Below are 20,784 nucleotides of genomic sequence, written 5' to 3'. Positions count from 1 at the left end.
TTCAAGGACTAAAAGTGGAGTTGTAAGCAAGCTCCTTTGGGCATAGCTCAACATTAATCTCTACTTGAACCACTCCAAAGGGGGCAGATGAACCCTAAAGGAAGGGCAAACTCTGGGCAGTCATTGCAGTACCTTTTGGCCTTCTAGAGCAGCATCTAGAAACGTAATCTAGAAATGTTAATGCCAGCCATGTATGTGGTTTCTGATTTTCTGGCAGACACATAAGTAAAAAGAAACGGGTGAAATTCATTTTAACAATATCTTTTATTTAACCCAATAAAACCAAAATATTATCATTTCATTATGTAATCAACATAAATAATAATATTTTACATTCTCTTTTCCTACCAAGTCCGAAATCCAGTATGGATTTTACATTTACAGCACATCACAATTCAGGCTAGCTGTTTAATATGCTTACCATATGTGGATAGTGGCTAACACAGTGGACAGGGGAGGTCTAGACACTGCTCTGATTTGTAGATTTCCAGAAGAGACAGGTGTTGGAAAAGGTGCGCACACGCGCGTGTGTGTAGACACAAGGCCAAACAAAAGGTGCCTGAAGTATAGCAAAACTCATGGAGGAAAAAAATTACCTAAAATAAAAATCAAGATTATGCGGGCTTCTCAATAATGATCCCTGTCTCCCACTCCCTACCCCACCAAATACCTTTCACTGAGCAAAGCCACCCAGCCTGGACATAAATATTTTTCTACTTTGCTACATAAAGGATAAAAACAGTCTTCCTCTGCCATGTATGGTAGGCAAGCCCAACATAGCAACCTTCAATCTAGAGTGTGAGGCATCTTTCTGGAGGCATGTGAGGACTGCCCAAAGCAACATCTAGAGCCTTGCTGTCCAGTAAGGGGCTATTAGCCACATGTGACTATTTAAATTAACTGTAATTAAAAATTCAGATGCTCAGAGAACTAGCCACTTTTCAACTGCTCAATACCTACATGTGTTCTAGGCTACTTTTGGGGGTAGCTCAAAATCCCAGTCCTCAACATGTGCATGTGCTATTGCCTAAAACCACACAGCTGAAAACGTCCTGGGACTCTCCTCCCAGGGTTTGAAGCTGCCTGGGTCTTTTCTATGACAGAGCACACCTCCTACTGGTATGGAGCCAGATGGATCAAAGACCCATTGCTACAAGGAATCCCCTTCTATTCCCACTATTTACCTGCATCTATAAAAAATGTAAAAGAAGTGTGGAAATGATGCTGAACATTTGCTCACTCAGAGCAGGCAGATAGCTAGATATGAGCAGAGAAAGGAGGTGCACAGGCCAAATGTCAGGAAACCATATATCTTCTGAACACCGGGGCTCCTTGGGCAAACAAATAAAAGCAGGAACCTCCAGACTGACAGGAAACCACATATTTTGGGGTGATGTGTCCTGGAGGCAAAGAAAGGTGAGAAAAGGTGGGAATCTCCAGGGTCCAAATGTAACATTTTGCTCAATATGCCCTCATTACAATAAAATTAGCCTTGCAGATAAAAAGTTCCCATTATGCACCAATGCCATGACACTACCGATCAAGGCTAAACAAGGACAAAAATCACTCCTCCCCTCGGGAAGGTGGAGTTGGGATGAAAATCAGGAAATACGACCCCAACCCCCCCCAATGAATATTCCTTCCATTCATTTCTGCACCCCACATCACCGGCTTGCCAAAGAAACTCTGGGTAGCTACTCACCTGGGTCCGCCCGCTCTTCCGTTCAGAGCCTACTAGCTAGTGCTTAAACCCTCAGTTTCTTTCTTGACCTCCATGTCTCATCTCTGAATTTTTTCTGCCGTGAGACAAGAACCTACTCTCCTGTAACAACTACAGCGATAAGTAAAATCCATCCAAGTAACTTGCATATATTGAACTATTAAAAAATCCATCTTATTAAAAGTTGTGCTTCCAAAGCATTTTACTTTTTGTCTAAGAATTGATACTGATATTGTGCTATACACTTTTATTAATAATTCAGAAAATATTTAACACGAGAAAAAAATGGTAAACTAATTTTGTTATGGAAATGCATGCTAGGGTGAACGATAAGACTTAAAGCATAAAACTACTTTACATTAGAATCAAATTCAGTGATGCACATAGAACTAAAATATTTTAGATTAGGATAAAAACCCTGTGAGGTACATAAAGATATAGGTTCAAGGAAAATACCCAAAAAGATGTAAAATTCCTTACTATATAAAGTGGATAATAGTATCAAATCGTCACGTATAATAGTTGATAATAATATCAAATCGTCACGTATTTAGAGTCCTTTGGATGCGTCTTAAAGAATGAGAAGCTGTTTGGTTGTTATATATTTTTTTAATGTCCGTATTCACAATGTGCCCTCAAGATGTCTTCTGCAATTACTTAAACTTAAGATAAAAGATATTTAGATGTTACTTTAAAAAAAGGATCGCTTTTCAGTCATTTCAAGCTAGGGTTTCAGAAGCCGACACCGGAGGTCACTGCCCCGCTGCCGCAGCTGCAGAGTTGGGGTCAGGTCTGGTCTCTGAGCTGCCCGTCCGGGAGCGCTTCGCTTCGCTCTGAGGGCAGGAGCTCTCCAGCCGCCGCGCCAGCCCGTGTTAAGACCCTCAGGGGCCCCAGTCCCCGCCCTCTCCTCTGCCCTCATTCCTCCCTCCCGGGGTCGCCCACGCAGCCTCACTTTGTAACAAGTTACGTTCAAATACAGAGGTTATCAGGTGTTTATTCTACCGAGCCACTTATTTGCTTTATTATCTGCCCCACCCCAGAACGTAAAGTCCTTGAAAACTGGAACTTCGTCAGTTCGCCCCCCTGCTCGCGCCACAACGAGCACTGAATTTATCTTAATAGTAAAGGAACAATACTCTCTGCGCCCACTCAGTCGCGAAGCGCCTCGGGTCACGTGCCCGAAACGGGAACTATCATCGAGTCAGTCCTCCAACCTCCCAGAGATGACTCGGAAGTGCCCCAGAGCCGGCGTGAGTTATTCCGGCCGGGCCGTCAGCGCTTTTGTCCCGCCGGCGGCCGGGCTCCCGCGGTGCCCCCACAGCCAGTACGTGAGTCCGAGGCCGCCCGGGCTCCCGCCCCCGGCCCTAGCCTGCCACGCCCTTCCCTTCTTGGCAGGGTGCTAGCTACCCCTCGGGTCTCGGGCGGGATCCGGGAGGAAGCGCGCCCCCTCCCCACACATACATCAGGAAGCGCGTTCGGGGAAGTGGAGGGGAGGGAAGATTTCGGGCCGGCCGAGGGGTTTAGGGCTCGCCCCTGGAATATAATGGGCTCCCTGCACGCCCCACCTCCGGGCGGGTCCGAGGGGGTTAGGGCCGGGTTGGGGCTACCCGGTGCGTGCAGAAGGGCTGGGGCCCCGCACCCGTGTTTTTCAACTCTTCGCTGCTGTTTCGGGCGGGAGGGGAACACTGAAAATTAGTGCTTTAAAATAAGCCCCCGTGGCAGTTCAGTTTGGCCTTGGGATTTGAGAGTGAATACAAGCGTTGGAGGGACCCCCCCCCCTTCATTTTTCTTTGATGGGGCAGTGATGTTGAGAGACTCTTACCGCAGGTGTGGATCGAGCCGCTGGGAGGCGCTTCTCGGCCTTCGCCCTAGGGGAGCTCACCTGTTTTACAGACAGGGGATCAGGCTGCCTGTAGCTGCCTCTCACAAGATGAGAAGGAATTGACTAGGTACCAGGGAGAAGAAGGTCGAGGAGGCTCCTAGACCTGGGAACAGCCTGTGGGAGCCCAGGCGTGGGGATGTGAATTAGGAATGGGGAATGTCGGGGCTGGGTGTGCTGCTCTAAGACTTTTGGACTAGGAGGCCACCAGGAGTGTTTTCTTTTTGAAAACACGAGGATTTTTTCTTAAATAAGTTTTTGACTATGTAATGTATTCATATGGTTCAGATATTAAAAATATGAAAAGATGTCAGTGAAAAGGTTTTCTTCTGCCCAGACGTCTGCCTAGGCCCAACCCCAGTATATAACCAACCACATGTGTTAGGTTATTTGAGTGTATCTTCCCAGAGTTTCTTTATGCAAACACTGGCAGATCTGAATGTAGTTAGTTCCTCTTTTTTTACACAGGTGGTAAGGTACTGTTCAGAGTTCTGACCCTTGCTTCTTTTGGTAAATCTATGTTAGAGGTCATCAGAACACAAAGGGTTTTTTTGTTGTTGTTTTTTTTTTAATACATTGCTGTGGTATTGGACTGGACATTGTTTGGATGTTTTGGATGTCCTGTAATTTTTTAGATCTATTCAGGCTATTTGCGTTGTTTCCAGTTTCTTTGTTACATCAAACAATGGCACACCCAGGGACATTGTACCAGAGCTTATCTGAGCAAGGGTTTTTAAAGAAGGGATTAACAGTGATAAAAAAATTTTGTTTTACATTAACTCTGCCATTTATCGGTAGATTGTTAAATATGGCAATACATTATTATAATAAGTCATGTAGAGTGTTTAAGGAACAAGTTAAACCAAGTAACTTTTCTCTCCAGAGACTTGTGTTTATGATACTTAGACTTACAGTAGCCTAATCAACCATCTATTAATGACTGTCTTCAAGCCAGTCTTTGCCCCTTTAGCTTCAGAAAATCTCCTTTGCTTACCTTATTCCTTAGGATGACTAGAAATCTCTTCTCCCCTACCAAGTTTGAGAGTGCTCTATTTCATTTTTTACTTTAAGGAAAAATCACCTTTAATCATAAGGATTAAGCAGTAGAACCAACTTATGTTAACCAATTACAATTCTGATACTCGTAAACTTAATGCAATAACTAAATCACAAATCGTACTCTCTGTCCATCTGCGTATCACTTTTCTCACTCCTTAGTCTCATCTTTCATTCGTCTCATCCTCCCACTTCTGTGTTCTGAGTTGGTAAGCATTTTGCCCTCACATTCCCTCTTATTTTCTCTTTTCCTTTCTCTGGTCACCTCCAAGTCCAGTATAATATCCAAGAACTTAAGACACTTAATTCAGATGGTAGATTGATTTATGGAATATGGTTGGTACTCTGAAAATCCACGGCAGCTGCAGGTGTCGCACCTGTTGCTTATTGAATTGTGTGGTTAAGGGAGGAATTTTCAACCAGAGTGAGCCACAGTTCCTCTCTTGTGAGTTGTCTACTCTTGAGAAGTGGCTCCTGACTCTCCTGGGCAGGGATAGTAAGAGTTACGGACAGATTCTTACTATCTGCATGTTCTTTTCTAGGCATTGGTGGTAGAATATGAACAGCATGAAGCACACATTTGCCCGGAGGTGTGGGTCATGTGTAATTTGGAAGGAGTGGATGGCTTTCTGTGGCTGAAACTGTTAACTGATGTAACTAGGTTATTGGGATGTAACCAGTTCTCTCTCTGTTGAAAACTGATTAGAGAGGAGTTCCGCATCATCAGCTTTGAGAACTTTTAAGAAATTAAACCTGTCTGTCCCTCTCTGTATGCAGGAGTTGTGCTTTTGGAGCGATTCCTTTCTTGTGTCATAGGGGACACATGAGCTAGCCACCACATCAGTCTTGATTGGATTATAATAACCTCCTTCTAGACTGCAGGACTCAGTTCTCCCCCCGCCTCCCGCTCCCAATCCATTCTCCCATTGCAACTAGTATGAGTGATCTGTATTTCTTTTAATTTTATATTATGAAAAAATGTAAACATAACTGGAAACTAGAATAGTACAGTGAACTCCATACATCCATCACTCAGATTCAACAGTTATTAGGATTTGGCTACATTTGTTTCCCTCTTCCCTTTTACATTTTTCTTTGTTAAAGTATTTTAAAGGAAATTCCAGACATCATGCCATATTATCCTAGCATACTTTAGTCTTAAAAAAAAAAAAAGATAATGGCCACAATGCCATTATCTCACACCATCCTAAATTAATTCTGATTCCTTGATTTTATCTAACAGGAATTGGTAGACTTCTGGGTCTGTGGTCTGTTTTTGTATGGCCTGCAAGCTGAGAATGGTTTTTACATTTTTAAAGGGATGTTAAAAAGCAAAGCAAAGAGAAAAAAAGAAAAACAAGTAATAGAGTTGTATGTGGCCAACAAAACCTAAAATGTTTTCTGTCTGGCCCTTTACTAACTCCTGATTTGATCGAATAAGTGATCTTTCAAAATGCATATCCGAGTTTGTCCCTCTTTGTCTAAAACCCCTCGGGATCAAGTCTGGACTCCTTAGTATGATGGGCAGAGCCTGGTGCAGCCTTTCTTTTTGCCCACTTATCCAGCTGTGCCTGCCATCTTCTGTTCCGGATGTCCAGAGGGTGGTGGACACCAGCCCCTTTGCACCTGCTCTTCCCTCTGTTAGAACTATTCCTCTCTTCTCGAAGCTCTTCCTAGTTCTTTGAAGCAGAGTCTATCCCTACCCCTTCTTCCCTCATCCATGACTAGTGTCTGCCATTTTTATCGTGTTGGTTGTTTTCCTGCCAGACTCTCATACTAGTTTGCAAGTCCTTATTGGCCAGGACTTGTTTTATCCATCTCTGTGTCCCTAGGACTAGCCCAGTGGCTGCAGAGAAAAGTAGGATATGGATCATTATATAAGTTTGCTGGGTAACGCTCAGTCGCAGAGATAACTGAGATACTGGAATGTATCTTCAGTAATGTTTGTAAGGATAGCTTAATATTTTGTTATTCTCTTGACTGTCTTTACAATTTAGCAGCTGTCTTAGTCCTTGTGGGCTGCTATAACAAAATACCGCAGACTAAGTGGCTTATAAACAACAAATTTATTTTACATAGTTCTGGATGCTGGGAAGTCCAAGACCAAGGCCCCAAGGGGTCTCTGTGGTCTCTTTTCTAAGAACACTAATCCCATTCATGAAGGCTCCACTCTTCGTAACCTAAGTATCTCCCACAGACTTCCCACTTCTAATACCATCATTATGTTTTAGTGCTTTTCTGCCTGTGTTTTTGACTGAACTTTTCTTAGTCTTAGTATTGATTAATATGAATTTCATTGCAAACCATCTGTTTTCAATGAAGCTACATGTTTATATTGCTCTGTTTTGATTTGTGGTTAAGGGGATTGGATGAACTACAATCAGATGATGGGAAACTCTGCTTCCACCCAAACAGAGGAGGTTAAGCAGGGCTAGAACAGGGAGACTCCTGGAGTCTGCCTAGGTTAGAGAGGTAAACAGTGAAGTATTTGTGATTTCATGTAGACCCAGCCAGTCAGCAGCCAATCAAACAAGGAATCCGAGAGGACATGAAGGGAACTGAGAATTAGCCTGTCAGAGAGAGGGGAAAGGGTCCATCTGGGTCAAGCATTAGTAAGTGTGGTGTCAGCAAGGGGTGAGTTAGCATGGCCCCTTTGGTGTTTAGCAAGTCATTCCAGCTGGCCAGATGCAGAAGGCTTCAAGCACACTGGGTAGCCTGGGAACACCCACTGGGGAGTGTTCACGTGTGCATTTTACAAAATTCTTGACAGTCATTGGAAGAGAATTGGAAAGGGATAAGAACGAAGGTAGGGAGACTATGGCAGGAGTTCAGAAGGGAATTTAGGAGGGCTTCAACTAAGGCCCTAGCAGTGGAAATGGAGTGGGGGGTGGCGGCATGAGAACTGTGTAGGCAGTGGAATCAGCTGGTCTTAAGCGGTCTTTTGGATGTGGAGTGGTGAGGGAAAGAGAAGTGCCCGAGACAGGTGGATATGAGGCTCTATAATTGAAGAGAGGAGTGTGAGCCAGAGATGAGGTTCTACAAGACAGCTTGTAGGAGCCACGCATATATATGGGACTGCCCAGGGAGAGCATTTAGAGTCACAGAGGAGAGGTTCAAGACGGGACAGGGAGCCAGGAACATCCAAGGGCTAGCAGGCGGGGGAGTCAGCACCTGGCCCTGAAGAAGCTAATGCAGCATGGTCTGAGTGGAAGAATTCAGATTAAATAGATGAGGCATGAGGGGAGACGGGACGTGAAGACCACTTTTCCAAGACAACTGTGAACAGGAGACAGGATGGCGAAAGCAGTACCTGGAGGGGAAGGTATAGTTGAGAGAATTTTAAATTTACATTTTGACATTTTTAAACGTTTTATTTGGAAATAATTTCAAATATGTAGAAAAATTTTAAGAGTAAGAATAGTGAAAAAAATACCCTTTACTCATTTACCTGTGGTTAACATTCTACTTCATTTTGTCTTCTCTCTCTTGCTCTTTCATGCATATCTATCCATCTGTTTATCTATCTATCTATTTTTTTCCTAAACCATTTGAGGGTAACTTACTTTATCCCTAAACACTTCAGTGTATATTTATAGGGATATTCTCTTGCATAACTACAGTATAATTGTCAACTTGAATAAATTTAAATTTGATATTACTTTTGCCTAACTTATCATACATACTCCAGTTCCATCAGTTGGCACGATTATTTTTTATAAAGCTTGTCCCTTCACTACATATCCAGGTGAGGTCAGGTATTGAATCTGTGGTCAAATCTCTGCAGGCTTCTTTCATATGGAACATTTCTATAGCCTTTCTTTGTCTTTTATGAAAATGACATTTTTGAAGAATACAAATAGCTTTTAGTAGAATGTTCTTTATTTTGGATTTATCTGATCTACCTGATGTTTCCCTGTTTCATTTCAGGTAATGCATTCTTACAGGTGATGTGTCCTTCTCAGGGTATCACTTCTGGAAGCACATGATGTTTATCTGCCCCCACTGACAATATTAACTTAAGACCCCTAGCCAAGACTCTCCACTGTGTAATTACTATTTTACCCCTTGCGGTCTATGGGAGAATATTTTAAGACCATGCATATATCCTGCTCCTTGTCAGAATTTCTCCCTAGATTTAGAATCCATTGATAATTCTCCCCTGATCCAGTCTTTACCTTGATAGTTGCAGAAGGCTGAGTTTTTTCTTGCAACTCTACTACTGCCTCCACATTTACCAACCGGCCCTGGCATTCTGCTGTCAGCAAGAGGCCTCCCTTTCTCCCCTGTTTGTGCCTGTATGTACTCATGAAATCCTATTTTCAATGGCTTACAATTCTTTACATAATTATTATGGAGCCTATATTCGATGTTGAAGCTGGGTCTTGTGCCCACATTTTTGTTTTGTTTTAAGCATCTCCTTATTTGCTGGCCTAACAGGATGTCTCAGCTCCTTTTGTACCTATCCTGCCCCCAGCCTGGAATCCTCCTGCTTCCTTTTACTAGGTTATGGTAGTAGAGACACAGAACAAGGTGCTAGATGTGTGCTTGTTAACTCAGGTATTTTTGTTTCTTAGCTGTCAGCAGACAGAGCTAGAGAATATATATACATTTACACATGTATACATACAAATTTAAATACATGTGAATATACATTTATATGATGTGCACATTTATATATAATTTAGAAATCATGAGTTCACACCAGTACCTCCAATTTGTCCACAAAGGGTTCTTTCTTATCTTCCCCTGTTCCATATTTTTATATTCCTTCTTCCTCAGGAGGGCCCTGGCTCTCAACTAAATCAACACATTTACTCAGTCTCATAATAGATCTAAAATTGTTTCTGAGTTGTTTTGCCCATTCCACTACAGAAAGCAAACCTGCTAAAAAGGATTGTTTGCAGCTCTTCCCCACTTCCCCCTCCAGCCTTCCCAAGACTGAGAGTATATAGTATAGTCACATACTATGTACCCAAGTGACATGGGTTAGTTCTTTGTTTCTTTTTTGTTTCCTTCTTGTTATGGTATTCATGTGAAACACAAATGAGTTAATTTGTTTCTGTTCACTTTCTGGTTTCACTTTCCCGTTGTCCAGTTTTGTCATTGATTTAATTTTATTCTTTGAGTCTGCAGAACATGATCATGCTTCCGTGGGTAAAGACTATACAAAAAGCTGTACTCTGAGCATCTCTCTCCCCTGTCCCTTCTGTTCTGTTCCCCCACCCTACCCCTTATAGGTAACAGGCTTCACTGTTCTGTGGATTCTCACATTACTGAAAAGATAAGCAGCTGTGTGCTTGTTTTTTTTATTTTCTTAACGTAGAATGTAGCATATATGCTTTTCTTCACTTTACAACCTATCATGGGAACTGCTTCCTATCAATTTATAGAAATATTCCTCATTCTTTTTTAGTTCTTCAGTGTGTATATGTGCTGTTGTAGATTATTTAACCAGTCTTCTGTGCTTGGACGTGTAGGTAGTTTTCCAAATTTTGTAATTAAAAATAAGGCTACGATGAATAACTTTGTGCATATATACTTTTGTATTGTTGGAAGTGTATCTTTGGTTTGAATTCCTAGATGGGATTTCTCGATTAGAGAATAATGCATACATAGTTGTGTAGATATTGGCAAATTTCCTTCAACAGGGGTTGTGCCAGTTTGCATTCCCAGTAATGGATGAGAATGCCTGCTTCCCCACAGCCTCACCCACAGAGCATATTGTTAAGTTTCTGAATATTTGCCAATCTGATAGATGAGAAAGGGGATCTTTGTATAGTTCTTATTTGCATTTCTCTTATTACGAGTGAAATTGAAAACATGTTTAAGGGCCATTTTAGTTTTTCTTTTTGTGAATTGTCTTCATGTCTTTTGCCCATTTTTCTGTAGGATTTTTAGACTTTTTCTTGAACTTTTAAAAATTCTTAGTATATTAGAGATATTATCACTTATATAAGCACTTATATATGATGTATGTTGCAAATATTTTCTTCCACCTTGTCATTTATTTGTTGATTTTGCTTATGGTATTTTTGCCATGCAATTTTACTTTTATTTCTATATAGTCCAGTTTATTAATCTTTTCATTTATTGCATCTGGGTCATAGAAAACTTTCTCTATACTTAGGTTGTGGAGGCATTCACCCATGTTTTCTTCTAGCATTTGTATAGTGTTTTTAATATTTAGAGATCTGCTACGTTTGGAGTTTATTCCTGTGAATGGTGTAAAGAATAGATCTAATTTTATTTTTTTCCAAATGGCTTTATACTTGTTCCAACACTATTAAAAAGACCGTTTTTGCCTCAATAATTTGATATACCATCTTTATCATATACTTGATTTCTTTGTGTAATTGGGATTATTCTGAATTTTTATTCTATTCTGTTTATTTATATAACAGTACCACACTGTTTTAGTTATAGCAGCCTTTTGGCATATTTAGATATCTAGTATGGTTAGTTCTCCTCCCTTGTAGCTCTTCCTTTTCTTTTTTTCCCCCTGACAAATTTTGTGGGTTTCCCTGGCAGTTTTAGGGGATTAGTTTTATGGCTGTAGAAACTTGAACATCTTTCTTTTCTCAGGGCTAAGGGTGAGTAGAGGTGGAGGGGCCAAGGCCAAAGGGAATGGATGGAGCAGTGTCTCTGATGTGATGGGAGCAGGATTCAGATGAACGGTGTGTTGCTGTTGATGGTCTGGAATTCCACTGCCCACCCAGTAGCACTCACATTTTAAATGGCATGGACTGCTCTGCCCAAGGAAGTAAAGAAAGGGAGCAAGGAACTAGGTCATGCCAGCATTTCTCAGTGACTTCTAATGATCTCTTACCTAATATTACTTAATAATCATTTTGTGAAGCTTTCTCAGAAGAACCACCTTTTTAAAATGTCTACTGAGTGATTCTTTGTTTTATCTTCCTGGTGATATTCTGGGTTCCTAGCTCCTCCTGTTCTGTAAATTTTAATTCAGAGTCCATCATTCCAATCCCATAAGCATAAGTTCGATCATGAGTGTGATTCTTTATATGTGTCTACTCCAGAGTATATATCTTACTTTTAGTGCCCTTGCTTTCTCATTTCTAAGTAGAACTACAGAGTACCAACCAAGAGGGTCTGATACCCAGGGTAAGAGGGGAAGTCTGAATTTTAACTAAGTCTAATCACAAATGTCTAAGGTTGGGGAACAACTAGTTTAGAACTGTTTCTTTTGTTCTCAAGAGTCAGTCTTTTAGCAGGTGGATGCTGATGGAGTGCCAGCTGTGTGTAGAGTGCCTTCAGGGGAACAGAGAGTCACTGCCTGGGCCCTAAAATCTGCTTTGAGAAGGGGTTTACCTTTCCTGAGTCCTGTGGATTATCCTCAGGTTGTAGCCCTGATCCAGTAACCTGACCTTGATTAAATAATAAAGTAGATGGTATGGCATATAGAACTACCCAAGTGACTGGCATTGTTCTCCATACCTTATATATGTTATTTAATGTAATACTCACAACAGTTCTGTTGCCCTCATTTTACAGATGAGGAAACTGTGGCATAAAGAGGTTAAATAACTTTCTTGAGGTCATACAGCTAGGTATTTGAACCTAGGCAGTATTATTATCCTTTGCTTGATGGTTTGTGTTTTAGCTTCTGATCTTTGATATGCTCTGACTGCAGTTAGCCTGTTCATAAAGTAGGAGTGAAAGCCTCTGCCTGGCAAGCCAGAGTGTGTTCTTCCATGTAGAGTTCCTCCCTGACTAACCGCTCTCCAGGGTCAGTGTTTTCCTTGGAAGGGAAATCTAGGAGGGCCACACCAATGACAGGCAGCAGCAGCTTGTTTTCTTTCTCAAGTCTGATGTGACTGTCCTCATGATTTCATAACCAATTCCCCAATACCTCTACTCATGTACTGATTTCTCCTTTAGTTTTGCTTGCCTGCCCTCTGCTGATTATGTCTTCTTAGCTTTTGTTTTATTACTCTTTCAGTCTCCTATTTTTCAGAAATTACTTCTACCCACTGTTTGTTTTTCCAAGACTAGGTGGCATTTTTCAGAAATTGATCAATGTTGCCTTTGGTTCTGTGCGTCATTCCAACCCGTTTCAACTTGCCCTCATGCTAAGCTGTTATGCAAGAATAGAAAAGCTCTCTGTTCCATTGACAATCCAGGGCTCTAGCATTTTAGCATTAGCTCCACAGGGACAGAAATTTTGGCATGTCCACCACTGTATCCCCAGCAGTTAAAAATGGTACCTATCACACAGCATGTAGTCAATAAACATTTGTTGAGTGAATTTGGATGTAATTCCTTCAGTTTCTTCTAAAGTGAAGGTATCATTTTCATTTTCTTGGTTTAGTGTCACATTTGAAGACGAGGGGCACTGAGGATGAGGAATCAACTGAAAAGTGTGAAAATATTGGAAATGCAGAATCTGTGTGGCCAAAAGTGGAAGGTCTTCACAAGGATCATATGCAGGAATCTAAGGTTGGTGAAACTTGTGATTGGGATAGCAAGGTAGAGAATCAGATGGAAAAGCCTGAGGGAAAAAGAATGAAGGAAGACAAAAGTGGCATCAGGGAAAAGATTGGCAAAACCAAGAATACAGCAAATATAAAGACAGAACAGGAAGATGAGGCATCTGAGAAAAGCTTACATCTGAGCTCAAAACATGTTACACACCAACCTGTCTGTATAGAACAGAAAAGCAGTGAACAAGGCAAATGTGTGGAGAGCATTAATGGAAACTCTCATCCCATTCTACAGCAGAAAACCAGTGCTGTTAAGAAATCACATAAATGTGATGACTGTGGGAAATCCTTCAAATATAATTCCCGACTTGTTCAACATAAAATTATGCACACTGGTGAAAAACGCTATGAGTGTGATGACTGTGGGGGGACTTTCCGGAGCAGCTCGAGCCTTCGAGTCCACAAGCGGATCCATACTGGGGAGAAGCCGTACAAGTGTGAGGAATGTGGGAAAGCCTACATGTCCTACTCCAGCCTCATAAACCACAAAAGCACCCATTCTGGGGAAAAGAACTGTAAGTGTGATGAGTGTGGAAAATCCTTCAATTATAGCTCTGTTTTGGACCAGCATAAAAGGATCCATACTGGGGAGAAGCCCTATGAATGTGGTGAGTGTGGGAAGGCCTTCAGGAACAGCTCTGGTCTCAGAGTCCACAAAAGGATCCACACAGGTGAGAAGCCCTATGAATGTGACATCTGTGGGAAAACCTTCAGTAATAGCTCTGGCCTTAGAGTCCACAAAAGGATTCACACAGGGGAGAAGCCCTATGAATGTGATGAGTGTGGGAAGGCCTTCATTACTTGCAGAACACTTCTAAATCATAAAAGCATCCACTTTGGAGATAAACCTTATAAATGTGATGAGTGTGAGAAATCGTTTAATTATAGCTCTCTCCTCATTCAGCATAAAGTCATCCACACTGGAGAGAAACCTTATGAATGTGATGAATGTGGAAAGGCCTTCAGGAACAGCTCAGGCCTTATAGTGCATAAAAGGATCCACACAGGAGAGAAACCTTACAAATGTGATGTCTGTGGCAAAGCATTCAGCTATAGCTCAGGCCTTGCAGTCCATAAAAGCATTCACCCTGGGAAGAAAGCCCATGAATGTAAGGAGTGTGGAAAATCATTCAGTTATAACTCACTTCTTCTTCAGCATAAAACGATTCACACTGGAGAGAGACCTTATGTATGTGATGTGTGTGGAAAAACTTTCAGAAACAATTCAGGACTCAAAGTCCACAGGCGGCTTCATACTGGGGAAAAACCATATAAGTGTGATGTGTGTGGAAAAGCCTATATCTCACGCTCTAGCCTTAAAAACCACAAAGGAATCCATCTTGGGGAGAAGCCCTATAAATGTAGTTATTGTGAGAAATCCTTCAATTACAGCTCTGCCCTTGAACAGCATAAAAGGATTCATACAAGGGAGAAACCCTTTGGGTGTGATGAGTGTGGAAAAGCCTTCAGAAATAATTCAGGCCTTAAAGTACATAAACGAATCCACACTGGGGAGAGACCTTACAAATGTGAAGAATGTGGGAAAGCCTACATCTCACTCTCAAGCCTTATAAATCATAAAAGTGTACACCCTGGGGAAAAGCCCTATAAGTGTGATGAGTGTGAAAAAGCCTTCATCACATACCGAACCCTTATAAATCACAAAAAAATTCATCTTGGGGAGAAGCCCTACAAATGCGATGTGTGTGAGAAATCTTTTAATTACACCTCACTCCTTTCTCAACACAGAAGGGTCCACACTAGAGAGAAACCTTATGAATGTGACAGGTGTGAGAAGGTCTTCAGAAACAACTCAAGCCTTAAAGTGCATAAAAGAATCCATACTGGTGAGAAGCCCTATGAATGTGACGTGTGTGGAAAAGCGTACATCTCACACTCAAGCCTTATTAACCATAAAAGTACCCACCCTGGCAAGACACCCTACACGTGTGATGAATGTGGAAAAGCTTTTTTCTCAAGCAGAACTCTGATAAGCCATAAAAGAGTCCATCTTGGGGAGAAACCCTTCAAATGTGTTGAGTGTGGGAAATCTTTTAGTTACAGCTCTCTCCTTTCTCAACACAAAAGGATCCATACAGGGGAAAAACCCTATGTGTGCGATAGGTGTGGGAAGGCATTCAGGAACAGCTCAGGCCTCACAGTGCATAGAAGGATCCACACAGGTGAGAAACCCTATAGATGTGATGAGTGTGGGAAGGCATACATCTCACACTCAAGTCTTATCAACCATAAAGGTGTCCACAGTGGGCAGCAGCCGTATAATTGTGAGTGTGGGAAATCCTTCAATTACAGATCAGTCCTTGACCAACACAAAAGGATCCACACTGGAAAGAAGCCATACCAATGTAACGAGTGTGGGAAGGCTTTCAATATCAGATCGAATCTCACCAAGCATAAAAGAACCCATATTGGGGAGGAATCTTTAAATGTAACAAATATGGGAAGTCATAGTAGCGCATCACAGAAGAGAACTCACGAGGGAGGGAATGCTCTGGATGGGACCAGGATGAGCATGTCTCTGTAGGAGGCAGAGCTTATCTAGTATTAGAGAACCCAAATGGAAGAAAAATCTTATAAGAGTGTCTGAGGTCCTTGTTCATGGCTTATAGTTTACGTAGTATAAGTGAAACCATGAGTAATTTTTTTCTCTGAGATTTTCAATCATAGCCAGGAAGGAAGGTTCCAGTGTCAAAGTAGTTGAGCCCTTATGGAATATAAAATAGTTCGTACTGGGGATAAAACCTATCAAAGTTATGGAGTATGAGAAAACCTTCAAAATAAGTAGGTATTTCTGGACATAAAAAACACAAATGAGAAAAAGACTTCAATTAGAAGTCTCATAGTCACCATCAGAAAGTTCATATTTGGGTAAATTATGTGAATAGAAATGTAGGAAATTCAGGTATAGCTTTGAATTCCAATTATCCATTGGTCAGTGGAAAAGATCCAAGAAGGACCTCCAGTAGGCAAATTCAGGGAGAGGCAGGCTTCAGGGAATATAAATTAATATCATAGTGGTCATGAAGAATAACTTTGATTTAACTGATTTGCGGGGAGTGATGACAACTTCTGAGATAAAATTTGGATTTCATTGTAGGAAATGTAAAAAGTGTAGACGTATAAATCTAACAGGAGATAGAAGAGAGTCACTCATAAATAAATTCAAGTTGATTGGACTGTTGTAATGTTGTGCTATACGTTATTGAATGGGTGAAACTTTAAAATTTTTCAAATGAACCCTCTCAATGAATGATGAATGTGTGATAAGTGAAAACCTCACACATTATGCTACAAATGAAGAGTTATACCATGGACAGAAATTCAGCACATTCAATAACTAATGGAACACATCTTCAACATGAATTTGTACCTTACACAAAAAGAATTGATTCAGGGATTCCTATGAATAGGAATGATGAGAAGGAGAGCATTTTATTGCAAGAGCTAAAAAGCTAAGTAGCTACCAATAATGGAGGAATAGGAGGAAACTCATGCTTCTTAACAATCCTGTTAAATGTTTGATTGTGTTACTGTAAAGATTTCATGCACTGCGTGTGTGTATTGTCTGTTGTAAAATGTTGTGAATACTTTATTCAGGGCTCACTCTCGGCCATGAAGAGCCAGATAGTTGTGGCAAGGTAAGGTGAAGCTCCAATAAAGGAATTCTTCAAAAGTAAACAGGCTGTTACATACTTTAGGTGGAGTATCATACAGAGAGAGCCATTTGTGTGTCTTATCTTTGGGGGGTAAGTTATACCAGATCCAAACCAAGGAGTGCCCAGGGGACTCATCTCACAGGGCTAGTAGCTCACATTTCATGAGAAATTAGGTTGTGCCTCCACCAGGAGAAGTGCAAATTGGATTAATCCTCATACTAGGGCTGGATCATAACCCCTGGGAGTGGACAGGCTGTGTGAGTGAGGAGTCATAACAGAGAAACAGTTCTCTTGGGAACAGATAGAATTTAACAAAATATTGTTAACTATGTGTAAGACTGTTAACTAGGTAACCCAAAGAGTGAAAAGCAAAGTCTTCTGAGAAGTCAAGTCTGAGAATACTCCAGGTGGGGCTTATCAGTAGAGACGGAGTTGTAAGTCAGGTCTCTCTGGCTCCAAAATCCACTCTTTACAAGAGAATAGTCTCTGGACAGATAGTTTTCTGATTCTCTCTAGGATTCCTGTTTCCAAACATACAGTTTCCATACCTCTCTTTAGAAGTATTTCTTTCACTTTGCCTCCAAACAAGGTAAGTTTTGATGGAGGAGGGTGGAGGTGGGGGAGGGATGGTTGTAGAAAAGGGAGAGGGAAAGAGCATTTCTGCCACTCAATTTCACTTTGAAATGTCATGACCACACTTGCTCTTTGTCCTTCTCTACATGCAGCACTGGCAAACCTGACCCTATCCACAGACTTAGATTAGTGTATTCAGCAAATACTTGTTGAGGATCTGCTAGGCGTATCCATTGTGCTAGGTACTAGGAAGCAGGAGTAGATAGAGGAGAGAGACCCACAGCAAAGCCACCCTAATGGATGCTGAACTAAACTGTGGGCTTTCCAAGGAAAGTGACTTCCACCTACTGGGAAGGGAGGCACCGATGACATCTGAGCAGGATGTTGAGTTGGGTCCTTTTAAGAGAAGAATGGGAAAAATAGGATGGCCTGATCAAAGGGAGCGTTGGAAATGCTCATGCACTGTCCAGAGTGGCCAGTCCCTGGCAGTTCTGGTGTACAGTGGGCAGAAAGGAAAGAGGCCATGGAGTATTGATTCCCAGTGGTCACTGAGCATCGACCAATCTTTTCATTGGCTGAATATAGGGCCAGCTCTAACTGTTTTAGATGTTCAGGTTACTTAAGGTTTCCATGTGGCCAGGGCTGTTGGTGTGCCTGTGGCTCGAAGTTCCCAATCCCCTCACACACACACATCTACATGAGCTCCACCTGGACCTGATGTGTCACCTACTTTTGAAAGAGACACAGGTTAAATAACAAGGGAGAAGACAGCTACCACAGGAATGGGGATTCTGAGTGCCCCAGCCCACTGAGCACCTCCTCGTGCTCATGTTCCTACTACAGCCTCCGTTGACTTGGACACATGGAAAATGGGCCCACAGTCTACCTAGGGCCAGATATGTGCTTCTTGGACTGATCCCAGATGAGGAGGGGTCTTCAGGTCTCCAGCCACTCCAGACAGACTGTGAAGAACAGATCCAGTGAGCTGGTGCAGCTGCATCTGTTCAAGGCCACCTCAGGACTTGAGCTGGTTTAGGGACCACCAGCCACCACCACCTCCCAGAGGACGTCTGACATACAAGAAAAATAAAATTGCCAAGGTGTAGGTAAATTGAAACACTGTGTTTTTTAAAATGCCATGTCTAATTCTCAAGGCTAAAAGATAAATAGAATTGGAATATTGGACAATAGTCGGTAAATTGGAAGCTGGGACATCTGTGTGAAAGCAAGCTGAAGTGCTTGTATTATTTAGGAGGAGGGGGAGGATGCTGTTTAACTCTAGATTTTATTGAGTTAAATATGGCAAAATGTCATGGGCAAGCACTAGAAGGATAGAAATAAAGTATATAAATCTAAAAATCTTGACTGGAAAATCTCAAAGTCTAGAAAAGAAAAAATGATGTTGAAAAGGTGAGACAGTACTTTGTTTCTGGTGAAGGTAGTCTAGGCTCTTTGGATCAGTTTCCCACCTGTTTTTTAAAATGCAGGTGGTGTGCCCTCCCTTCCCCTTAAAAGAGCATGGAGGCTGAAAAGACTGCAGTTGAAACAGGTAGGGCTGTTTTAAGGTGGGATCTCGTCATCAGAGGTGAACACCAAAGCAGCTTAGGCCGCAGACTTTGCTGACGATGCAGAGTTAGGCACCACTTCACCAGCCACAGAGAGTGAGAGAGAGAGGATGATAGGGCCAGGTTCACCCAAGGTGATGAATCTTATAGGTGACTCTTCTGAAGTTAAACTGGGTTCCCAGCATATTACACCGTCAGGACAAAAAACCCAAATCTAGACCCATCCCCCTCCCCACCCCCAGGGTACTTTAGAGACTGACCTCGTTAGGGAGCATAGCAATAGGATTGAAGAAAAAGAGAAAAGAGAACATCCTGACAATTTGTGGTCCCTGACCAGCCCTTACAACCCAGGTAAACACAACTTGAGCCCTGGCAGAAGCAAATAAAAGTTCCTCAGAAGAGGACTCCTTCAATTTAGACCTCAGGTAACAATTTTTCAGGGGAAATAGTCAGCAAGCAGTCAAAGATAATCAGGCATATAAGGAAAAAAGGCAGCACGGCTGGAAACCAGCAGAAAAACAGACCCACATAGACGTCACATTAGAATTATTGGGTGCGTTTGTGAAAACGACCGCTTAAAATATTTAAAGATGTATTTGGCAACAGATTGTGAAACAGGAGGAATGAGAATTGGTGAGCTGAAAGATAGGTTTGAAGTAGTTATCCAGAATGCAGCATGGAGATGGAGAAATATGGGAAAACTCAGAAAGATGGGATGGTCTCACTAGGAAGTTTTAACATATATTTAACCACAGTCTTAGAAGGCAAAGACAGAAGAAAAGGGACAAAGGTAATTGGGCTGAGAATATTCCAGAACTGATGAAAAATAACAGGTCTATAGATTTAAAAGCTCAAAGGATACAAATTAGGATAAATTTACAAAGTCATATCTATGTGCATCATAGTGCAACTGCAGGAAATCAAAGAAAAAAATTAACAGCCGAAGATTTAAAAATTACCTTCAAAGGAACAGACTTCTCAACAGCAACAATGGAAGCCAAATGAGTGGAATGAAAATGTCAGTATAAAGGTAGAAAATAACTGTCAACCTAGAATTTTATACCTGATGAAGATATCTGTTATGAATGAGGACAAAATAAGCACATTTTAAGACAATTTGTTCCATTCATTCCCTGCTGACCCTCACTAAAGGAAATTTTAAAGAATGCACTTTAATATAGAAGGAAAGTGATCCCAGGTGGGGTTTTGAGATGCAAAAAGAAAGAACGAAATAGGTGAGCAAATGTAATAACATTTTATACCAAGCAATAAAAACGTAGAGTTGTTAAGATAGGCTTAAAATACCAGACAAGACTGATAAATAAGAGTGAAAAGGATTGAGGTATTAGGGTGAAGGTTTTGGTTACTCTCGTGAATATTGTAAAATCTAGAGGAATCATAAAAATACAACATATAATTTCAATACTAGTAGAAAATTTTAAGCAAAAAGGTAAATTTAAAAAGGGGGTGACACTACTGGGCATATACCCTGAGAAAACCATAATTCAAAAAGAGTCATGTACCAAAATGTTCATTGCAGCTCTCTTTACAATAGCCAGGACATGGAAGCAACCTAAGTGTCCATCACCGGATGAATGGATAAAGAAGATGTGGCACATATATACAATGGAATATTACTCAGCCATAAGACGAAACGAAATTGAGATATTTGTAGTGAGGTGGATGGACCTAGAGTCTGTCATACAGAGTGAAGTAAGTCAGAAAGAGAAAAACAAATACCCTATGCTCACACATATATATGGAATCTAAGAAAAAAAAAAAAGTCATGAAGAACCTAGGGGTAAGACTGAAA

General features: G+C 41.4%; 2 protein-coding genes across 4 annotated transcripts in view; both read left to right on the top strand.

Annotated features, from left to right (window-relative positions):
• The first annotated feature begins 2,992 nt into the window (after nucleotides 1-2,992).
• ZFP62 (ZFP62 zinc finger protein) lies at nucleotides 2,993-19,163 on the top strand. Of its 3 annotated transcripts, XM_032628065.1 has the most exons (3): nucleotides 7,474-7,977; nucleotides 11,238-11,329; nucleotides 12,985-17,328. In XM_032628065.1, exons 2-3 carry the CDS (start codon nucleotides 11,323-11,325, stop codon nucleotides 15,699-15,701), a joined length of 2,724 nt encoding a protein of 907 aa, XP_032483956.1. In that variant the 5' UTR covers nucleotides 7,474-7,977; nucleotides 11,238-11,322; the 3' UTR covers nucleotides 15,702-17,328. The 3 variants fall into 3 exon arrangements, with proteins under 3 accessions (XP_032483957.1, XP_032483956.1, XP_032483955.1); XM_032628066.1 differs by lacking the exons at nucleotides 7,474-7,977; nucleotides 11,238-11,329 and adding an exon at nucleotides 2,993-3,044 and having other exon boundaries at nucleotides 12,985-19,163; XM_032628064.1 differs by lacking the exon at nucleotides 11,238-11,329.
• MGAT1 (alpha-1,3-mannosyl-glycoprotein 2-beta-N-acetylglucosaminyltransferase) overlaps nucleotides 3,004-20,784 on the top strand; it is a 76,177-nt gene continuing 58,396 nt past the window's right edge. The window contains exon 1 of the mRNA XM_032628091.1: nucleotides 3,004-3,044. The gene's annotated coding sequence lies outside the window, so the exon portion shown is untranslated. The remainder of the gene's footprint in view (nucleotides 3,045-20,784) is intronic.

The sequence above is a fragment of the Phocoena sinus genome, chromosome 3 (genome assembly GCF_008692025.1).
Source record: "Phocoena sinus isolate mPhoSin1 chromosome 3, mPhoSin1.pri, whole genome shotgun sequence".
Taxonomy (NCBI): Eukaryota; Metazoa; Chordata; class Mammalia; order Artiodactyla; family Phocoenidae; genus Phocoena; species Phocoena sinus.
Note: the sequence above shows the minus strand (reverse complement) of the source record. Positions and strands in the feature narration are given on the sequence as shown.